This window comes from Pseudorasbora parva, chromosome 4 (genome assembly GCF_024679245.1).
Source record: "Pseudorasbora parva isolate DD20220531a chromosome 4, ASM2467924v1, whole genome shotgun sequence".
NCBI classification, from domain to species: domain Eukaryota; kingdom Metazoa; phylum Chordata; class Actinopteri; order Cypriniformes; family Gobionidae; genus Pseudorasbora; species Pseudorasbora parva.
In genome coordinates, this window is record NC_090175.1 from 7066693 (window position 1) to 7088296 (window position 21604).

General features: G+C 39.8%; 1 protein-coding gene across 1 annotated transcript in view; it reads left to right on the plus strand.

Annotated features, from left to right (window-relative positions):
* zgc:136908 (Transitional endoplasmic reticulum ATPase) overlaps positions 1–20926 on the plus strand; it is a 34544-nt gene extending 13618 nt beyond the window's left edge. The window contains exons 6-19 of the mRNA XM_067440701.1: positions 6859–6990; positions 7096–7198; positions 8392–8525; positions 8613–8748; positions 8872–8984; positions 12416–12580; positions 14967–15089; positions 15671–15818; positions 15915–15979; positions 16302–16480; positions 17305–17434; positions 17528–17686; positions 19436–19587; positions 19667–20926. Coding sequence (XP_067296802.1) covers positions 6859–6990; positions 7096–7198; positions 8392–8525; positions 8613–8748; positions 8872–8984; positions 12416–12580; positions 14967–15089; positions 15671–15818; positions 15915–15979; positions 16302–16480; positions 17305–17434; positions 17528–17686; positions 19436–19587; positions 19667–19763 — 1836 coding nt within the window. The 3' untranslated portion in view covers positions 19764–20926. The remainder of the gene's footprint in view (positions 1–6858; positions 6991–7095; positions 7199–8391; positions 8526–8612; positions 8749–8871; positions 8985–12415; positions 12581–14966; positions 15090–15670; positions 15819–15914; positions 15980–16301; positions 16481–17304; positions 17435–17527; positions 17687–19435; positions 19588–19666) is intronic.
* Positions 20927–21604: the final 678 nt, after the last annotated feature.

Genomic DNA, 21604 nt, shown 5'->3' on the forward strand with positions numbered 1-21604 from the left:
GGCCTTTGAAGTTGGGGGAAAAAAACTTCAGGCAGTGTTGTGTTTTCGTGTATTTTTATTTTTCACAGCTCTGGATATCATAATGGTGATTGTTAAACACACAGAACAATTCACTACATGATTTCATGGTGCAATGTTTTTTTTATGTTAATTTTCAAATTTAAATGTTTTACTTAAGAGTACTTAAGAGTACTGTAAAAGATGATTCTTATGATTTTTTTATTTTTTTTATTTCTTTTAAAAAAAATGTACTTGAAAGAAAAAGCTAATGGAGCACTTTCATTTTAACTTATATAAACTATTATAATTTATTTTACCGGAAATTTTAAAGCTAATAACCATTAATATTTGAAGTATTTGAAGTGCAGTGTTATGTTAAATATCATATTTGTCCTAAAAAGTAAATGTGATGTTTGTTACCTCGATATATTTAAGGTCATTCCTATTTTTTGTTTTATGTTGTATTATATTAACATTAAAAGCACACTCTTTTTTCACCAAAATAACAGTAAAGGGTAAAAAAAACTGAACTACCAAACATTTTAACGGAAAAAAAGAATCTGCAAAAATTTAAACGGAAAAAACGGAATTTGGGAAAAAATAAAATGGATTTTATAGGGCCCTAAAAACCCAGTTTGTGAACCAAAGGCCAACCTAGAGAAAAGGAAAATCAAACCTGAGATCTCCTTCTCAACTCACATCTTTCTCCTAGACAGAAATGAGATCAAGTGAATCAAATTGAGACATAAGGCTAAGTCTCCTGCTTCTCACATGTTTATCCTGAGACAAAAAATGACATTCTCTCATGTTTATCTCCACTAAAGTTTCATAAGAGATCTCAACAACATCACATACTACGCTCTGATTTGTCTCCTTGGCTAGAGAGACTGGATTGCTCATATGCGTCTCCTCTAAAGTTTCAGAAGGGATCTCAACAGCATCACACGCTGTGCTCAGAATTTTTTCTTCAGCTCGATACTCTGGAACTCTCACTTTTGTCACCTCTAAAAAGTTTCATAAAAGATCTCAATAACATCACACACTGTGCTCAGAATATTCTCCTTAGTCAAAGTCTCTGGCACTCTCAAATTTGTCAAACAAATGTTGGTCACTTTTTCAAAACTCTTCACAGAGTGATCACAACTTCAGTCTGTGCAAGCTAAACTGTGGATCATTGGCACTTGATTTGAGACATGAATTAAGTGTTTTGTTAGTTTTTGTGGATTTTGAATGTGAAATAACTGCTGTGAAGCAGAAAGTTGGTTTGGAGAACAAGTTTTGAAAATGACCAAAGTATTGAGAAATGTGGCCTAGCGATTGTAAAAACTGTAATTTAGTTTAATTTGGCAGGGCAAATCCCAGCATCTTCTCTAGTTTATTTGAGAAGGGTTCTGCCACATTGGTAGTTTGAGCTCTATTGGCCTGTGGTTCACAAACTGGTTTTTCAAGTCTTCCCTTATTGAAATGTAAATTGTGAGTGGGGGGTTGTGGGGGTTGAGGAGAGAAACACACAGGCGTCGTGATTTACTATCTAACAGGGGACCTGAGTCAGTGTGTGTGTAACATAATCACTATTCAATAATGACCTGCAATTAATACATTAGAGAGCCATTTCTGCTTGATTTAACTCTTTAAACTCAGATATTGCTGTAAAAACTCTAAATCTTTGCAGTGTGTTTGTGATTATAAGAAATGTCACAGCAAACACACAGGCGTCGTGATTTACTATCTAACAGGGGACCTGAGTCAGTGTGTGTGTAACATATTCACTATTCAATAATGACCTGCAATTAATACATTAGAGAGCTATTTCTGCTTGATTTAACCCTTTAAACTCAGGTATTGCTGTAAAAACTCAATCTTTACAGCGTGTTTATGACAGCAAGAAATGTCACAGCAAACACACAGGCGTCGTGATTTACTATCTAACAGGGGACCTGAGTCAGTGTGTGTGTGTAACGTAATCACTATTCAATAATGACCTGCAATTAATACATTAGAGAGCTATTTCTGCTTGATTTAACCATTTAAACTCAGTTATTGCTGTAAAAACTCTAAATCTTTGCAGTGTGTTTATGACAGCAAGAAATGTCACAGCAAACACACAAGCGTCGTGATTTACTATCTAACAAGGGACCTGAGTGAGTGTGTGTGTAACATAATCACTATTCAATAATGACCTGCAATTAATACATTAGAGAGCTATTTCTGCTTGATTTAACCCTTTAAACTCAGTTATTGCTGTAAAAACTCTAAATCTTTGCAGTGTGTTTGTGATTATAAGAAATGTCACAGCAAACACACAGGCGTCGTGATTTACTATCTAACAGGGGACCTGAGTCAGTGTGTGTGTAACGTAATCACTATTCAATAATGACCTGCAATTAATACATTAGAGAGCTATTTCTGCTTGATTTAACCCTTTAAACTCAGGTATTGCTGTAAATACTCTAAATCTTTGCAGTGTGTTTGTGATGATAAGAAATGTCACAGCAAACACACAGGCGTCGTGATTTACCATCTAACAGGGGACCTGAGTCAGTGTGTGTGTAACGTAATCACTATTCAATAATAACCTGCAATTAATACATTAGACAGCTATTTCTGCTTGATTTAACCCTTTAAACTCATTTATTGCTGTAAAAACTCTAAATCTTTGCAGTGTGTTTGTGATTATAAGAAATGTCACAGCAAACACACAGGCGTCGTGATTTACTATCTAACAGGGGACCTGAGTCAGTGTGTGTGTAACGTAATCACTATTCAATAATGACCTGCAATTAATACATTAGAGAGCTATTTCTGCTTGATTTAACCCTTTAAACTCAGGTATTGCTGTAAAAACTCTAAATCTTTACAGTGTGTTTGTGATGATAAGAAATGTTATAGCAAACACACAGGCGTCATGATGTACTATCTAACAGGGGACCTGAGTCAGTGTGTGTGTAATGTAATCACTATTCAATAATGACCTGCAATTAATACATTAGAGAGCTTTCTGCTTGATTTAACCCTTTAAACTCAGGTATTCCTGTAAAAACTCTAAATCTTTGCAGTGTGTTTGTGATGATAAGAAATGTCACAGCAAACACACAGGCGTCGTGATTTACTATCTAACAGGGGACCTGAGTCAGTGTGTGTGTAATGTAATCACTATTCAATAATGACCTGCAATTAATACATTAGAGAGCTTTCTGCTTGATTTAACCCTTTAAACTCAGTTATTGCTATAAAAACTCTAAATCTTTGCAGTGTGTTTGTGATGATAAGAAATGTCACAGCAAACACACAGGCGTCGTGATTTACCATCTAACAGGGGACCTGAGTCAGTGTGTGTGTAACGTAATCACTATTCAATAATAACCTGCAATTAATACATTAGACAGCTATTTCTGCTTGATTTAACCCTTTAAACTCATTTATTGCTGTAAAAACTCTAAATCTTTGCAGTGTGTTTGTGATTATAAGAAATGTCACAGCAAACACACAGGCGTCGTGATTTACTATCTAACAGGGGACCTGAGTCAGTGTGTGTGTAACATATTCACTATTCATTAATGACCTGCAATTAATACATTAGAGAGCTATTTCTACTTGATTTAACCCTTTAAACTCAGGTATTGCTGTAAAAACTCTAAATTTTTGCAGTGTTTGTGATGATAAGAAATGTCACAGCAAATACACAGGCGTCGTGATTTACTATCTAACTGGGGACCTGAGTCAGTGTGTGTGTAACGTAATCACTATTCAATAATTACCTGCAATTAATACATTAGAGAGCTATTTCTACTTGATTTAACCCTTTAAACTCAGGTATTGCTGTAAAAACTCTAAATCTTTGCAGTGTGTTTGTGATGATAAGAAATGTCACAGCAAACACACAGGCGTCGTGATTTACTATCTAACTGGGGACCTGAGTCAGTGTGTGTGTAACGTAATCACTATTCAATAATTACCTGCAATTAATACATTAGAGAGCTATTTCAACTTGATTTAACCCTTTAAACTCAGGTATTGCTGTAAAAACTCTAAATCTTTGCAGTGTGTTTGTGATGATAAGAAATGTCACAGCAAATACACAGGCGTCGTGATTTACTATCTAACTGGGGACCTGAGTCAGTGTGTGTGTAACGTAATCACTATTCAATAATTACCTGCAATTAATACATTAGAGAGCTATTTCAACTTGATTTAACCCTTTAAACTCAGGTATTGCTGTAAAAACTCTAAATCTTTGCAGTGTGTTTGTGATGATAAGAAATGACACAGCAAACACACAGGCGTCGTGATTTACTATCTAACAGGGGACCTGAGTCAGTGTGTGTGTAACGTAATCACTATTCAATAATTACCTGCAATTAATACATTAGAGAGCTATTTCAACTTGATTTAACCCTTTAAACTCAGGTATTGCTGTAAAAACTCTAAATCTTTGCAGTGTGTTTGTGATGATAAGAAATGACACAGCAAACACACAGGCGTCGTGATGTACTATCTAACAGGGGACCTGAGTCAGTGTGTGTGTAACGTAATCACTATTCAATAATTACCTGCAATTAATACATTAGAGAGCTATTTCTGCTTGATTTAACCCTTTAAACTCAGTTATTGCTGTAAAAACTCTAAATCTTTGCAGTGTGTTTGTGATGATAAGAAATGTCACAGCAAACACACAGGCGTCGTGATTTACTATCTAACAGGGGACCTGAGTCATTTTGTTAAACATAAATAAATCAAAAGTGGTTAGTTTAAAAAGCTCATAAATGTATAAGGTGGTAAGATGGGCCTTTTATATGGGCCAAAAGTCACACATTATTTTTACAAATACTTGGCTAAAATAAAATGTTTTTAATAATGTCTATGTTAACACTTGTTTAAAAGAACTTTAGATGCAAAGTTTGTCCTATTTACCGTACCTTTTTTTTTTTGATAAATAAAATAATGCATTATTTTTCAATAATTATAGGCCACTGTCATTAAAATGTTATTATTAAAATTATGTTATCATTAATATATATATATATATATATACACAGAAACAAAAAATATTTACAAAAGTATTGAATGAGATCCCTTTATAATTTATAGTTTTTTTAATCGTTTTTTCTTGGATCCTGTAGTATTTAATTTTAAAGTAATGCAAAGTTTGAAACTAGTCAGGGTGTTTAGTAAAGAGATATAATCTATATAATGTTTGTTCCTTTAGTAAGCAGTCTGTTAAACAGCAGCTCTAGAGTCAGAGGACAGCAGGCCATTCAAACAATAGAGGAGTGTGTGTGTGTGTGTGTGAACGACGTGTGTTTAAGGGCTATTACAGTTCCTGCTCCAGCCTACAGGGGAGCTGCTGAGCATGGCCTTAAACACTCACACACTCTTAGGTCCCCTCTTGGTCAAAATTTTTAAAAATTCACCAGAGTGTTGTTTCTTGATTTTAACATGATTTAAACACACACACCTGTAGGTCCTTACTTGGTCAAACATTTAAAAAATCACCAGAGCATTTCTTTAGTCTTTTACTTCCTTTTCACATGATTTAAAGCATGACCAACAGGGGACTTGAAAAATGTCCCCTCTTGGCTCAGAGGTCCCCTGTTGGTGAGTGTGTAACGACGCCAAGGTCCCCTGTTAGATAGGTAGACAAGTACACACACACACACACACACACACACACACACACACACACACACACACACACACACACACACACACACACACACACACACACACACTGCCCCCTAAACCTACCCATCACACACACACACACACTGCCCCTAAACCTACCCATCACACACACACACACACACACACTGCCCCTAAACCTACCCATCACACACACACACACACACACACTGCTCCTAAACCTACCCATCACACACACACACACACACACACACACACACACACACACACACACACACACACACACACACTGCCCCTAAACCTACCCATCACACACACACACACACTGCCCCTAAACCTACCCATCACACACACACACACACACTGCCCCTAAACCTTCCCATCACACACACACACACACACACACTGCCCCTAAACCTTCCCATCACACACACACACACACACACACTGCCTCTAAACCTACCCATCACACACACACACACACACACACACACACACACACACACACACACACACTGCCCCTAAACCTACCCATCACACACACACACACACTGCCCCTAAACCTTCCCATCACACACACACACACACACACACACTGCCCCTAAACCTTCCCATCACACACACACACACACACACACTGCCTCTAAACCTACCCATCACAGGAAACATTCTGCATTTTTACTTTTTCAAAAAAACTCCTCCTATGTGATTTATAAGCATTTTGAAAAGTGGGGACATGGGTAATGTCCTCATATTTCACCCTCTCCTGTAATACCTGTGTCATACCCATGGCATTATACACATTTTTGTCCTGATATGTCACAAAAACAAGCACACACACACACACACACACACACACAGACACACACAAACACACCGAAACATGCACATAAGCCGTCTCTGAATCCACGTGATCCCTTCAGTTCTGTTTCGTGTCTTGTTATACACTTAAACTACCAAATACACACAATTTTTTTTTCACATAATTTTTGCTAAAGCACATCTGGTCTCTTTCAGAAGTTGTAGCGATGCTTTCTTTTCCCAGAAAGAATGTGAAACACATAAATGGTATCATTCTCAGTTTTTATTTTATTTTATATAATTAAAATGATTTTACACACCTAAAGCAATATCGTATCGCATATCGCATTATATAACAAGCTATTGCGTATCAAGTGTTTCTCCAGTATCGCTCAGCCCTAATGTCATGTGTCGCAGGATGAGGAGGAGAGTCTGAATGACATCGGGTATGATGACATCGGGGGATGTCGTAAGCAGCTGGCTCAGATTAAAGAGATGGTGGAGCTTCCTCTCAGACACCCCGGCCTGTTCAAAGCCATCGGAGTGAAGGCAAGAGTCACTGCACTCGTCTAGCAAAATATCAATACACTCATCTAGCCGTCATGTCCATTAATAAATGATGAAAATCACTCACACTTGGCTGTGGTTCCTCAGCCTCCGAGGGGGATTCTGCTGTACGGTCCACCGGGGACGGGCAAGACGCTGGTGGCTCGTGCTGTAGCCAATGAGACGGGAGCTTTCTTCTTTCTCATCAACGGTACAAACACACACTTGAAAAACACAGTCTGCAACTGAGGACGCTAAGAGACACTGAATATTTACTCATGTTATCAAATTGACATCATTGGATGAGAGCAAAACTTGAACTGTCTTCTGTAGAGCTGCTTATACAGTGAGGTAAATAAGTATTTAGTCAGCCACCAATTGTGCAAGTTCTCCCTCTTAAAAAGATGAGAGGGGCCTGTCATTTTCATCATAGGAGGATAACTATGATGAGAGACAGAATAAGAAAAAAAAATCCAGAAAATCACGTACACAACAAACTGCTCTGCTCTGTGTATTCTGACAGCTTTCTATCAGAACCAGCATTAACTTCTGGAGCAGTTTGAGCTCCAGTAGCTCGTCTGTTTGATCGGACTACACAGGCCAGCCTTCGCTCCTCACGTGCATCAGTGAGCCTTGGCCGCCCATGACCCTGTGGCCAGTTCTCCACTGTTCCTCTTGGAGCACTTTTGATAGACACTGACCACTGCAGACCGGGAACAGCCCACAAGAGCTGCAGTTTTGGAGATGCTCTGACCCAGTCGTCTAGCCGTCACAATCTGGCCCTTGACAAACTCACTCAAATCCTTACGCTTGCCCATTTTTCCTGCTTCTAACACATCAGCTCTGAGGACAAAATGTTCACTTGCTGCCTAATATATCCCACCCACTAACAGGAGCCGTGATGAAGAGATCATTCACTTCACCTGTCAGTGGTCATAATGTAATGCCTGATCGGTGTATAACATTCTAGAAACATAAATATCACTGCAATAATGCTCCAATTATACACTCCAAAGCATTTGCATATTTAATTTCAAATAGCGTTCTCTTCTCCTTACCTTAAGAATTTTTCCCCGGCCATAAACAATTACAAAATGCTTTATAAATCAAAAAAATATATATATTTTTATAAATAAAGGTAGCTTGATTAAAACTCCTACGGAATGCAACTTATTGACATTTATTTTTAAAACACTTCATTTGATTTCCACGTCATATTGTACAATCACACATATACATGTATTTACCTTTTAAGCCAAACGGATGATCCTGGACGAAACAAGTCGATCTTATTGCATCATTGATCCAAATATTGTGTCAGTAACATTTTGATGATGCTCTTCCAGGGCTTTATGCTCTTTCCTGTGGTCCCAATCCTTTTATGTTGTTGCTTTCGTATCCCAGGTCCTGAAATCATGAGCAAACTTGCAGGAGAGTCTGAGAGCAACCTGAGGAAAGCTTTCGAGGAGGCCGAAAAAAACGCCCCTGCTATCATTTTCATCGATGAGCTGGATGCCATCGCTCCGAAACGAGAGAAGGTAAGCAGAAGCGAACGGGAGCGAGGTATGGGATGTAACCGTGTGCAGTCAGATGTTTGTCATTGGATGGTTGTGTGATGTTTGCAGACTCACGGTGAGGTTGAGCGGAGGATCGTCTCTCAGCTGCTCACCCTGATGGACGGCCTGAAGCAACGCGTTCATGTTGTGGTCATGGCCGCCACGAACAGACCCAACAGTGTGGATCCCGCTCTTCGGCGCTTTGGTGCGAATATACACATATGCACATATAAGGGACATTCATGCCGAAAGTGTTCAACAAATGAATGGCCCAAAGCGTACTCTCTACAGAAAGGTCAGTTGTAAGTGTCCTGGCTCCTTTGTGCAGGTCGTTTTGATCGAGAGATTGACATTGGCATCCCTGATTCCACCGGCAGGCTGGAGATTTTACAGATTCACACCAAGAACATGAAACTATCGGAAGATGTGGACCTGGAGCAGGTGAGAATGAGACGGAGATAAGTCAGGAGTTCCCAATTCAGTCCTCCCACCTCCCCACTTTGGCTCTTTAATCTGACATGCTCAGTTGAGGGGTCAACCGTAAGTGGACTTCAAATGGATATCCCGTGTTTAGGGAGTAGGGAACCGACATCAAAAACGACCCGAAGCGCTTAAAAAAAAAAAAAAAATCGTAGCTTCATCGGAATGGTCCGAAACTTAGAGACTTTATTGGTACTTGGTATATGAACACCCAGAAAAATTGGGGACAGGATTTGAAAAATCTAAGTGGTCGTAAAAATTTTTGTCACACTCGGGGTCTTCGGGTCAAAAATGACCCCCATAGGAAATGAATGGGAAATTGGCAAAAATATGAAAATACAGAGTTTTTTTGTGCATACAATCTACAAATCAGCGAGGATGCTGAAAAAAAAGTACTCAACAGTGATGGGGTTAATCTCTAAAAGAGATTCAAAGAGTCCAAAACAGACAAAAAAACAAAAACACACACACACACACACACACACACACACACTTATACACACAAAAACACACACACACACACAAATGAACGCGTGTCATTCCAAAAGCTAATTTTGTGATAAAAAAGCTATTATTCATCAATGTAAGAAATAACGTTTTCACACACACACACAGGGAAATATGAGACTGGTGAAACTGTAACAGAGAAATGTAAAAATGTGAAATAAAATCAATGAATCAAATAAAGAAGAGACATTGGATTCAAAATGAAAAAAGTCACACACTATGTCTCTCTCTCTTGAACACACACACACACACACACACACACACACACACACAGAGAGAGAGAGAGAGAGAGAGAGAGAGAGAGAGAGAGAGAGAGAGAGAGAGAGAGAGAGAGAGAGAGAGAGAGAGAGAGAGAGAGAGAGAGAGAAAGAGTGTAAGATCAAATGATAGAATTATTCCTTAGTAACCTCCTATTGTAGCACCTCTTTATGAAAACAAAGCCAACCAAACAAACAAAAAAACTTGACAAAAATAGTCTTTGAGAATCTGTTATATATTAAAATCAACAACAACAAAAAAAAGGGCAAATAGGTGCAAAAATCCCTAGAATTCACAAGCCTTTCTACAGAGAGCTGTAAATCCACTAGTGGTAAAAATGTGCTATTGCATGATAAAAATGCTCAATGTGTCTGCCGGATGGCACCAATCTCATTAAAAAAATAGCTTTCATGAGGCCTAGGCATTGACTCTAAAATGAAATACAGCTTTAATAAAAAAAAAGAATATAAATATATATATATATATATATATATATATATATATATAAAATATAAATTTTATGTTATTTTCAATGAGAAAAAAGGGGTCATAATTATTGCATAAATATTAATAATAAATCATAAAATTATCTCAAAACACCAAAAAAAGAAAAGAAAAAATATTATTGAGAAAAATTTTTTTTATTGATTTTACTCACATTTTTTAAAATCTTAATTAGGCCCTTCGGGTCATTTTTGACCCGAAGGTCCTGAGTGTGACCCCCAAAATGAAGAACCCCAGAGGGTTAAACAGTACACTCTCAAAACAAAGAGGACAAAATTGTACCTTTTAAGGCACAAGTGGCCGTCACTGGGGTGGGACATTTTTGTACCTCTAAGTCAGGGGTAGGTAAGTTCAGTCCTAGAGAGCTGATGTCCTCCAGAGTTTAGCTCAAACCATACTAAGCCACCACAGTATAAAACTCATGGCTCCCAGAATGCATTGCAGCATTAAGTATGTCACCATTGTTGAGATTCAAATGCTGATTCTTGATATCTGTGTATGTCTATGGCTTATGTTTTGAAGTTTGAACTATTATGTGTTTTGTTTACACTGTATCATAAACCACAAGCTCACTTAAAAATCCATGTCAAACTGCACTGATCTCCATAATGGTGACTAAACTATTTTTCAATAAAACATCAACATCTAATCCTCTGTTAATTCTCAATAAGAGCTTCTATAGACGTCTTTCAGGGCTGGAGCCAAACTCTGCAGGACAGCGGCTCACTAGGACTGAATGGAGGAAAACAATGGTGTAATTGTACCCTAAGGACCAATTGTGTACCTTTAAAGGTAGAGTTATATGTTTTGTTCCCCAAGGAACAAAATTATTCCTCCACTGTACCTTTTTTCTTCCTGAGAGTATTGTGTTCACAAATTCGGGCACTGGTGAGGACGGTAAAGGACTCAGTACACATTGGTACAATGATGACTCGTCACAACGTCCTCACTGTACAACATCACTAGTGGTTTTCCCGCAGAATTGGGCTTGTTTTTCATGCCCGCGTTTCAAGCGACCCCAATACTGTGATATTTAGCCATGGGAATGTGAAGTTTAGCAGGGAAAACCCACCAAAATGCAGCTTTGAACCACCCCGGAGTTGGATTTAAAACCCCCCAAAACACAAGCTAGCTTTGAGTACCAATTAGGCGGGTCTGTTGTGAACACCTGGCAACCCTGATCATTACTGGTACTTATGAACAACAGCAGAGCTGATGACTTTCCGCCATCAATTGTAATGTTATTTATATGTACGTTTATGTTTAAATATAGTAAATAATTAGCCTAGAAATCTAGACGCACCCTAGCGGCAGAAAATGTAATCTGCCCGCGAGTGTCGTCTAGGAACTCTCAATACCCTTCTGAGCTGTATTCACCTAACTCTTGCCGGGCCAATCACGTCGTGTATAGAGTCGGTGGGCGGGGCCATAATGTCGACGGCCGAGTTGCGTTTGCGTGCTTCTAGTAAACACAGAAACTGGCGAACGGCGGCGGTCTTTCGAATCAGCTTTGACTGCCATTCTGGAAGACTTGGAGTTCAGCTTTTCTCTGAGAAAAGAACAAAGAACGGCACTGAAGTCATTCTTAAAAAGGGAAGATGTGTTCTGAGTTCAGCCGACCGGATACGGCGAATGTTTAATCTATCAGCGAGCTCTGCTTCACCTTCGTTGCTCTGGTTGGTGTAGCGCTATCCTATCGCGTGCAGAGGGAGTTTGAAAGACAACCGTTTATCCCGCCCCTCGGATTGAGCTGTCAATGGGGAGTTTCCAGACCAAACATCTTGATGTGGGTCTGGCTTGTCAGGCTAGTAAATAATGCTTTGTATTTTTAAAAACATCTTTCGTGTGTCGTTACGTGTAGTGGTTTAGATAACATGATTTAAGTTTCGTGCTTCAGAACATCCATTGAGGGAACATAGTGAGCATTGATGCTCCCTGGTTTTCCAAAAGCATTGTGGGACTTTTAGGAAGCGATCGTTTCGGTGAACTGGAAGGCTTCTGCGATTGAGGCAGCCCCTAAAATGGCCGACTCCCTGATCAGTGCCCTCACTAGTCAACTAGGATTGGGAAAACCGGGTCTAATTCATGTCAAGTTATTTCATAACTGTTTCTGTTTATGATAGATTGCCGCTGAAACGCACGGGCATGTGGGAGCAGATATGGCCGCTCTGTGTTCAGAGGCGGCGCTGCAGGCCATCCGCAAAAAGATGACCTTCATTGATCTGGAGGACGACAGTATCGATGCAGAAATTCTCAACTCACTGGCCGTCACCATGGATGACTTCAAGGTCAGCTTCAGCATTCACACTCAAACACAACATTCTGCTTATATTTTAATACCAGAGGACACATCTATTACCCAGACTTTGCTCTTTCATTGAGCCAGAGATATAATGGATATGCTTGATGCATTTAAGTATCAATTTGTATTAAATGTTTCTGCTAAAAATACTTGTATGAAGTATGAAGCCACTGAAGGGACACAGTGATCGTTTTTGTGATGAAAATAATATTAAAACTATATTTCAGTGCTTTTGTGAAGTTTCTCTGGGGAATGTTTTGAAAGAAAACACACGTTTTGTTTCTTGGGAGAAAGCAGTAGTTTTCAAGCGAACACCAAAGCACTGGAAGTATTTTTTCTTCCATCTCATTTTTTTTTTTTTCAATTGTCATGCCACTAGGTCACATCTTTTGTTTTTAAAAAACATATTTTTTCTGGGTTCATTTGCATTCTCCAAACTTCTCAAACTCAGTATAAAAATCTGAGAAGCATGAGTCTTAAGAAAACGTTTCATTTGCTTTCCATGTATTTTTTATTAATGCAGGGTTTTTCCTACATTGAAATTTTTTGGCAGCCGCCAAAACAAATTTTTGTCCCGCCAAAGCCTTATTTGATGAATTACCCTACTGTGATTTATGAATTGATGTAGATTACTAATGCACGTGAGTGACAGGGCGCACGTTAACTGAGTGACAGAAAACGAGCAGAGAGCCCTGCGCGCACTCTCTGTCTGCAGAACGATCACCATCTGAGCTCTCACTCGCACATATCAATCCAAATCAACAGAACTGACACAATGGTAAAAGGTCGGAAGACTGACTCCATGTTCCGTGTGGCGCGTTCGCACTGTTGGATGTGAATTGTGCTTAAAAAACACACTTCTTTTGACAGACGTTTTGCACACGCAGCTGACATAAACCGTACTTTCAAATAAACAGAAAAATATCCTTATGTAATGTTTTCTGTGTTGACAAATCTTTGCCGTTGTTTTAGCCGTCTGGGCTCACATATAACGCATCTGCTTTTGTCCGATTCGCATTTGAACTAACAGATCTGTTCAACACTGAACTCACAAATCAGTGTGTAATCATTTACTCACAACACCTCTGAAATGAGAATGCAAAAATAATGAGATATCAAAATTAGATGAGGTCAGCATCTAATTTAGCTAAATGAAAAAAATTGCATTTATTTTACATTTATTGTCAGTATTGGGCTCACAGATCACACGGGTTGGTACTTTTACTGTTGGTGTGTGTGTGCGCATGTGTGCGCGTATCAGAGTCCTGCACGGGTCCATTTTTGGAGACCCGCCCCCGCCCGTGCCCGCAAGGTTTAGCACCAGATCCGACCCGTGACCCGTGAAAATTTCAAAATTAAATCCGTACCCGCCCAGACCCGTTAATATTTGGCCCGTTACCCGACCCGTGCCCGCGATAAATCACACACGCTAAAACATTCAAATTAAAATGCTTTATTTTTTTATCCTACACCTCTCTCAACATCAACAGCGTCATGAATGGGCTAATGAAACAGGCAAAAGTGCCTTTAAAGACTCATTGTCAACAATTTCATATAGCTACTCCACTCACCAGCTTTACTTTTACTTTATCCATTGCTACTCCTGCAACGCTCGCTCCTTCTGTGCTACGAGAGGCATCAACAAAAGTTTCAATGTCGCAGTGGTGGTGACGTGATGGGTCAAATGGTATATCATTGTTGCGTGTATGTGTAATGGTAATTTGGACATAGAAATTGTAATAGCCTACAATATGTTGGATGGGGGAAGAAGGAGGCGGGAACCAGCGAACATTTAAAAGACTTTAACCAAACAAAACGAAAGTAACGTGAGTAGCCCTTCATGGACATCTCCCATGCGCACACGCATAATAAAACATAAACACAACTCAACGTCAAATCCAGGTCTGGTGATCTCTCGTCCTTATATGCTTCCGAGCTCCCTCAGAGGACTCGAGACCGGTGTGGCTCGCAGGTGACGCTCATTCACAATCACGCCCTGGTCTCTCTCTCTCTTGCTCTCGCGTTCACTTTGCCACAGAAATATTGCACATATTTTTCATCCGCCCATCCGCGCTACTACCCGCCCGCACAGAGTTAATTATCCGCCCGCATCCCCGCCCGTGAATTTTATAAATGTCATAATCCACCCGTTTTAGCCACTTTTATGCGGGTACCCGCGGATACCCGCGGGTACCCGACCCGTTGCAGGACTCTGGCGCGTATATGCGTGTGTGTGGATGACCATGTCTGGTCAGCCACCACCGAAGACCATTTCTGACCCAGGAAAAACCCTGTTAATGTCTACCGTAAACAATTGACACATTAAAGAGATCTCATTTGTGAATTGTATGTATTGTTTTTGTCTCTTCCAGTGGGCTCTAAGTCAGAGTAACCCATCTGCCCTGAGGGAGACTTTAGTGGAGGTTCCTCAGGTAAACTGGGAGGACATTGGCGGACTTGATGAGGTGAAGAGGGAGCTACAGGAGCTTGTGCAGGTAAACCACAAACATACACACACATACAGACGGACTAAAACTAACTTTTTTTGCCATACCTACCAATGGTCGATGACTTAAGAAATTGTTCCCGGCCATAAATATTTCAATATTTTTTCACCAGCCATTAAACATAGATTAATTCTTACTGACCAAAAGTTATTCACAAGAGTAATGTTGTCTGATTAACATTAAACACACAGACAGCAGCAGGAATATTTGACTTAATGCACCGATCCAATATACTGATACACATGCGTTTTATTTCTCAACTGTTTATGTTCAGTTAAGACATCACTGACTAAGAATACTTGCCAAGACGGGCATTTTGGCATCATTTTGTTTGGCTAATCAATGTCTATTCTTTGTCTATTCAAGCTATTCACGTGAAAAAGTGCTCAGTTAAATATTTGCAAGCTGAAATACGGATTTCTGGGTGGGCACTTTGGATGTTTGCGCACAGAAAACTTTTCTTTCTTTCTTTCTGTCTACTTAAGCTTAGATATTTAAATTGGCTTGGCATAAGAAGATGTCATTCACAATCTCTTGCTCACTTTCTCCCTCTCTCTCTCTCTGCTAAGTATCCCGTGGAGTATCCTGATAAGTTCCTGAAGTTTGGAATGACTCCATCTCGAGGGGTTTTATTCTACGGTCCACCTGGTTGTGGCAAAACCTTACTAGCTAAAGCCATTGCCAACGAGTGCCAGGCCAACTTTGTGTCCATTAAAGGTGTGTGTGTGAGAAAAGAGTGAAGTTAAAAAAGCATAGGCTGAGCATGTGTATCTTTGTGTCTGTAATATGTTCCACTTTTTGTATTGATCGCAGGCCCAGAGCTGCTCACCATGTGGTTTGGTGAATCCGAGGCAAACGTCAGAGATGTGTTTGATAAGGTGAACAAACGGATGTCAGAGAGTATGGCTTTGTTTTACATGTGGTTTTAACATCCGTCTCAAATCTGTTTCCTGTGATTCTTCAAGAGAAGAATTGACTACATACGTTATTGTTAAATCAAAAATGCAGCCTGAAATGATTACCAGGGACCTCTGGTTAAGTTGACATGGAATGACCCAAAAGTATTTTAACCGATTACCTTTAAAATGTGCTTTTAACGATCCACTTTCTCAACCCCATTTAGAAAGTTTGTGTGTTCAAAACTGGATCGCATTCTCACAAAAATCGCATCACATGTGGCTTGTGTTGTCGTGGTAACAGGCACGGCAGGCAGCCCCATGTATTCTGTTCTTTGACGAGCTGGACTCTATCGCTAAATCCCGAGGGGGCGGAGCTGGAGACGCCGGAGGTGCGGCTGACAGGGTCATCAACCAGATCTTGACAGAAATGGATGGGATGAGCGACAAGAAGAACGTCTTTATCATTGGTGCCACCAACAGGTAAAAGTGGATAAAGTAAATAATACATGTGCTCAAGATAGTTCACCCAAAAATGAAAATATGATGTGTATCTGCTTACTCCCAGTGCATCCAACATGTAGGTGTGTTTGTTTCTTCAGTAGAACACACATGAAGATTTTTAACTCAACCATTGAAGTCTTGTCAGTCATAATGCAACTCAATGAGAGCAAAACAAAAAAACATGCTTAGACAACATGTACAAAACCCTGCTGCTTGTGACGACACATTGATGTCTTAAGACACGAACCAATCGGTTTCTTTGAGAAACACAACATTATTCATGTTATTTTTTTTTTTTTACCTCATATCCAGAGGAATCTCATCTAGTGTTCCCATCCGATATTACTTCCGTCTGGTAAGGTCAAACTGGTGCGATCATAGATATATATAGATCCTTATTAGTGTCTGCGTCATTGTTTGAATGGGGTATCTACATGATATATATCTATGATTGTGCCATTTTGACCTTACCAGACGGAAGTAATATCGGATGGGAACACTAGATGAGATTCGTCTGGATATGAGGTCAAGAAATAACACAAATACTGTTGTGTTTCTCACAGAAACCGATCAGTTCGTGTCTTAAGACATCAATGCGTCGTCACGAGCAGCAGGGTTTTTTACTCTTATAGAGTTGTTACCCATTCACATGCATCATGACTGCCAGATTGCAATGGTTGGAGTTAAAAATCTTCATTTGTGTTCTACTGAAGAAACAAACACACCTACATGTTGGATGCACTGGGTTTTCATTTTTGGGTGAGCTATCCCTTTAAGAGTCGAATCCTGTCTGTCGCTCTTAGGCCTGATATCATAGATCCTGCAATCCTGAGACCTGGTCGCTTGGATCAGTTGATTTACATCCCTCTCCCTGACATGGGCTCCCGCTCCGCCATCCTACGCGCCAACCTCCGCAAGTCCCCCGTCGCTAAGGTCATTCACACACACACACACACAAAACCAGGCAAACATGCATCTCCACAGGAAACCACCCTCTAACTGTGTGTTTCTTTGTGTGCTCCTCAGGACGTAGACCTGGCGTATCTGTCCCGGATAACAGAGGGTTTCTCAGGAGCAGACTTGACTGAGATCTGTCAGAGGGCCTGTAAGCTCGCTATCAGAGAAGCCATTGAGGCTGAGATCCGTGCTGAGAGACAGCGGCAAGCCAGGAAAGAGACCGCTATGGTTAGTGTGGATGTGAAGGAGAAAGCCACTGCACTGTGGTATCCAGCCATATGTGTGATGAACACACATTTAGAGAGAGTGGTAAAGTCCTGGTTCCCTATTGCCAGCTGACTTTTAAAGCTTGCCTTGGGACTGGCCAATGACAAAGCAAAACTACATGAAAAATGCACTTGTATTAAGAACACACACAATGAATATGGCAACTGCATAAATGGAAATATGTTTTTGTAAACTGTCCTACTCAACACAATCCAAGCAGGATTTGAATGCTGTCTCTTCTTCCATGGCCTCTTCTTCGTTACTTTCTACATAGGTGAATTACGGGTGTGCGGGCGATTTACTCTAACGCAAATTGAATAGATCATGTGCGTGGTGGGAGCGCCGGCGCTGCAAGTGATACTCGAGTGCCGGTCAATTTAAAGGGGCCAATGGAAAATAATGAAAACCAGGAAATTTTCATGACTTTCTAAAAAAAACACCAGGACTGCCAGGACAGGACTTGAAAACAGGATGTTTGGTCACCCTAGATGTAATCAGTCTTACTCGACCCGCTCTGAGCAGAGTGAGGTTTACACGCAGAGCTCTTAGTAGCCTATGTCCGTTACACTCACCCCACTAAGCCTCTCTCCCATCCGGGTCACGGCACCAAGTATAACTGGTCCTACTCGACCCGCACCGAGCAGGATTCAAACTGGCATCTGTGGCATGTGAGGCGGGCACTAACATGGAGGCTAAAGACCGCAGTCTCTAGCGTTATTTGCTAACGCACCTCTTGAGATGTAATCTGTCCTACTCAACCCGCTCGGATCAGGATTCAAACCTGGGTTGCCGGCACTGGAAGCTCTAACAAGGACGTTAAAGACAGCAGCTTTTAGGATCAGTCGCTAGCATGCCTCTTGAGATGTAATCGGTCCCACTCAGCTTGCTCCAAGCAGGACTCAAAACTGGGTCTCAGGCATTGGAGGCGGGCGCTAACAAGGAGGTTAAGACAGCAGCTATTAGCGTCAGTCGCTAGAATGCTTCTTGAGATCAGAGGAGTGAGGTTTACACATACATCTCTTGTTAGCCTACGTCTGTTACACTCCCCCCAAACCGCACTCCCATCCGGGTCACGGCACCAAAAGTAACAAGTTCTGCTCAACCCCTCCTTAGCGGGATTTGAACCGTGATATCTGGCGTGGGAGGCAGACGCTAACAAGGCATCTAACATGCCTCTGGTGTCAGTCACTAATGAGCCACCTGAGATCAGGGGAGTGAGGTTTACACGTACAGCATATCGTTAGTTAAAGTGTGAGTTCACCCAAAAATGAAAATTCGGTCAATAATTACTCACACTCATGTCGGTCCAACGACATGAGGGAGAGGAATTATTGACAGAATTATCATTTTTGGGTGAACTAACCCTTTAAAATTATATTTTTGTGTTTATTTACTTTAGAATGTGCTTGTGCACACAGACTAGACCAATAGGAAAAGTTCAGTTTTTGTGAGTGATTTAAGTTGAAGCGAAATTGATGTCGGACTTTATTACTAATTTTAATATTGAGCTGAAACAATCTTGACAAACAATTTAGGATGTTTTCCCCTCACTCAAGTAATGTTAGCAACCGTTGTTTTAATCAAATGTCAAACTAGATGACCATTCCCATGTGTCTTATCATTTTATATTGTGTGTTTAGATTGTGATATACAAAGAAATATAAACGCATGATTCATACCTGTGTATCATACCTTCCTAACTGTTTCCAGGATGATGATTACGACCCGGTGCCTGAGATCAGGAAGGATCATTTTGAGGAAGCCATGAGATTTGCTCGTCGGTCTGTCAGTGATAATGACATCCGGAAGTATGAGATGTTTGCTCAGACTCTTCAGCAGAGCCGTGGATTTGGGAACTTCAGGTATTCAAACACACAAATCATACCTCATATCATACCTCCTTTTGTAACACAAATAAATCTCTTTCTTTCATTCTTTCAGGTTTCCCACAGAAGCTCAGTCAGGTGGAGGTCAGGGGTCAGGTCAAGGCTCTGGGGGTCAATTCAGAAATGATGGAGATGATGATCTCTATCAGTAATCAAGGTCTACTTCCTCTACCAGCCCAACATCTGGTGTGTGCAACAGGGAAGAGAACAGATGAAACTCACTTGCTACTGGAATCGGCACAGTATGGTTATTAAAGGGGATAGTTCACCCAAAAAATTAAATGCTGTCATCATTTACTCGCACAAAATTAGATATTTTGAAGAATATTGGGTAACCAAACAGTTGATTGACCCCATTGACTTCCTGTATGGAAAACAATTATACAATGGAAGTTAATGGGGCGTGTTAACTGTTTGGTTACCCATATTCTTCAAAATATCCTAATTTGTGTTCACCAGAAGAAATTCATACAAGATTGGGACACATGCTGGTGGATAAATGATGACATAAGTGGGTGAACTGTCCCTGACAGTTAGAAATAACCAATATCAGTATGCTTTCTTAAGCTTATTTAGATTAGTTTGTATAATCTCTTTAAGATCTGCCATAAACTAATGTCAGAAATATTCAATTTAATCAGCGGTGTAAAGTTTTTGAGTAAATGTAATTTGTTTACTTTACTGGAAGTATATTTTGGCTACTTTGTAGTTTGACTGAGTATCAAAGATATTAGCAGCTATTATTCTTTACGTGTAAATGTACACTTTATGCCAATTCATTTGTAGAGGTTAGAGTAGTAGTGCAATTAGCGCTTTGGTTGTCTAGAAAAGCGCTATATAAATGTCATGAATTATTAATTACTCATTACATTTCGCATGGCACCTAACTTTTTCTGCAGCGATTTATTTCTGCTGCATAAGTGATATCGCCATCCACAGCGCATTGAAGGTACAATATCTTGTGCATTGTGCCCTTGTTGACCGAAACGTGTCAAGTAGGCTATACTTTATGTGAATGTGAGTGCATTAGCAGGTGTTTTATATATGATGAGGACATGACTGCAGCTGGCAATAAGGTCAAAACCAGGCCAGTTCAAGAAAGCTTTGACTTTTTAATTTGACTTAATATTATTCTATTTATCTGTTATATTGAAGATAACTTTTTGAAGTATATTGGTGTATTTTTGTGAACACTTGAGCTTTACTGAATCTTGAGTGTCTGTAGATGTTGTGGTGTGTGCTTGATTTATTGCAATTCTGAAATGTTCATTTTTATTTAAAGAAAATAAACATATGATTGCTCTCCTCCAAATAATGTTTCAGTGTGTTTTGTTTGTTTTGTTTTTTTACTGGCATATCTCGTAGGTGTTGAGGACTAGTCCATCTCTGAGCACACATTCAGTACGAGTAAAATAATTAAGTCTAGTCTCAGACTAAAATGCATGTTTGAGCTGTTAAACTGAAAGTAACTCGCACTGACATATCTTAACATATGCCAGTGTCATATTGTTTTGTCTCAAGATAAACACTGATTGTTTTTCCAGTGCTGCTGAAGATCCCATAGCTGAATTCAGTTCTCGATCAGGATATTAAAATGTCACCATAATGTCAATATAATATAGATATTAAAAACAAGACAGTCAACTTAATTTGTTTAAACACTAAAGGCGGATAGCTGCCTAAATTCTTACCACAAAACAGATCCACTTGTTGTCTGCCAATAACCAAAATGTGTCCACTTAATAATTTTCTATTATGTTTAACTAGGCCTGGCATCTTTATAAATCTTAATGAATACATTAAATGAGAGAAGTTCGTTTTGTTGTTTTTTTTTATTTCTGGAGCGGGCGCGCATTTAAACGCGTCAGGTAAACAATTAAAATGTACATTTTATTAAGAGACCATTGAGTGGAATATTATACGAGTTTGGGCGTTTGATTTATAAAATCCCATCAATAATTTAATTAAATGCCATACTAAATGTATGTTCTGC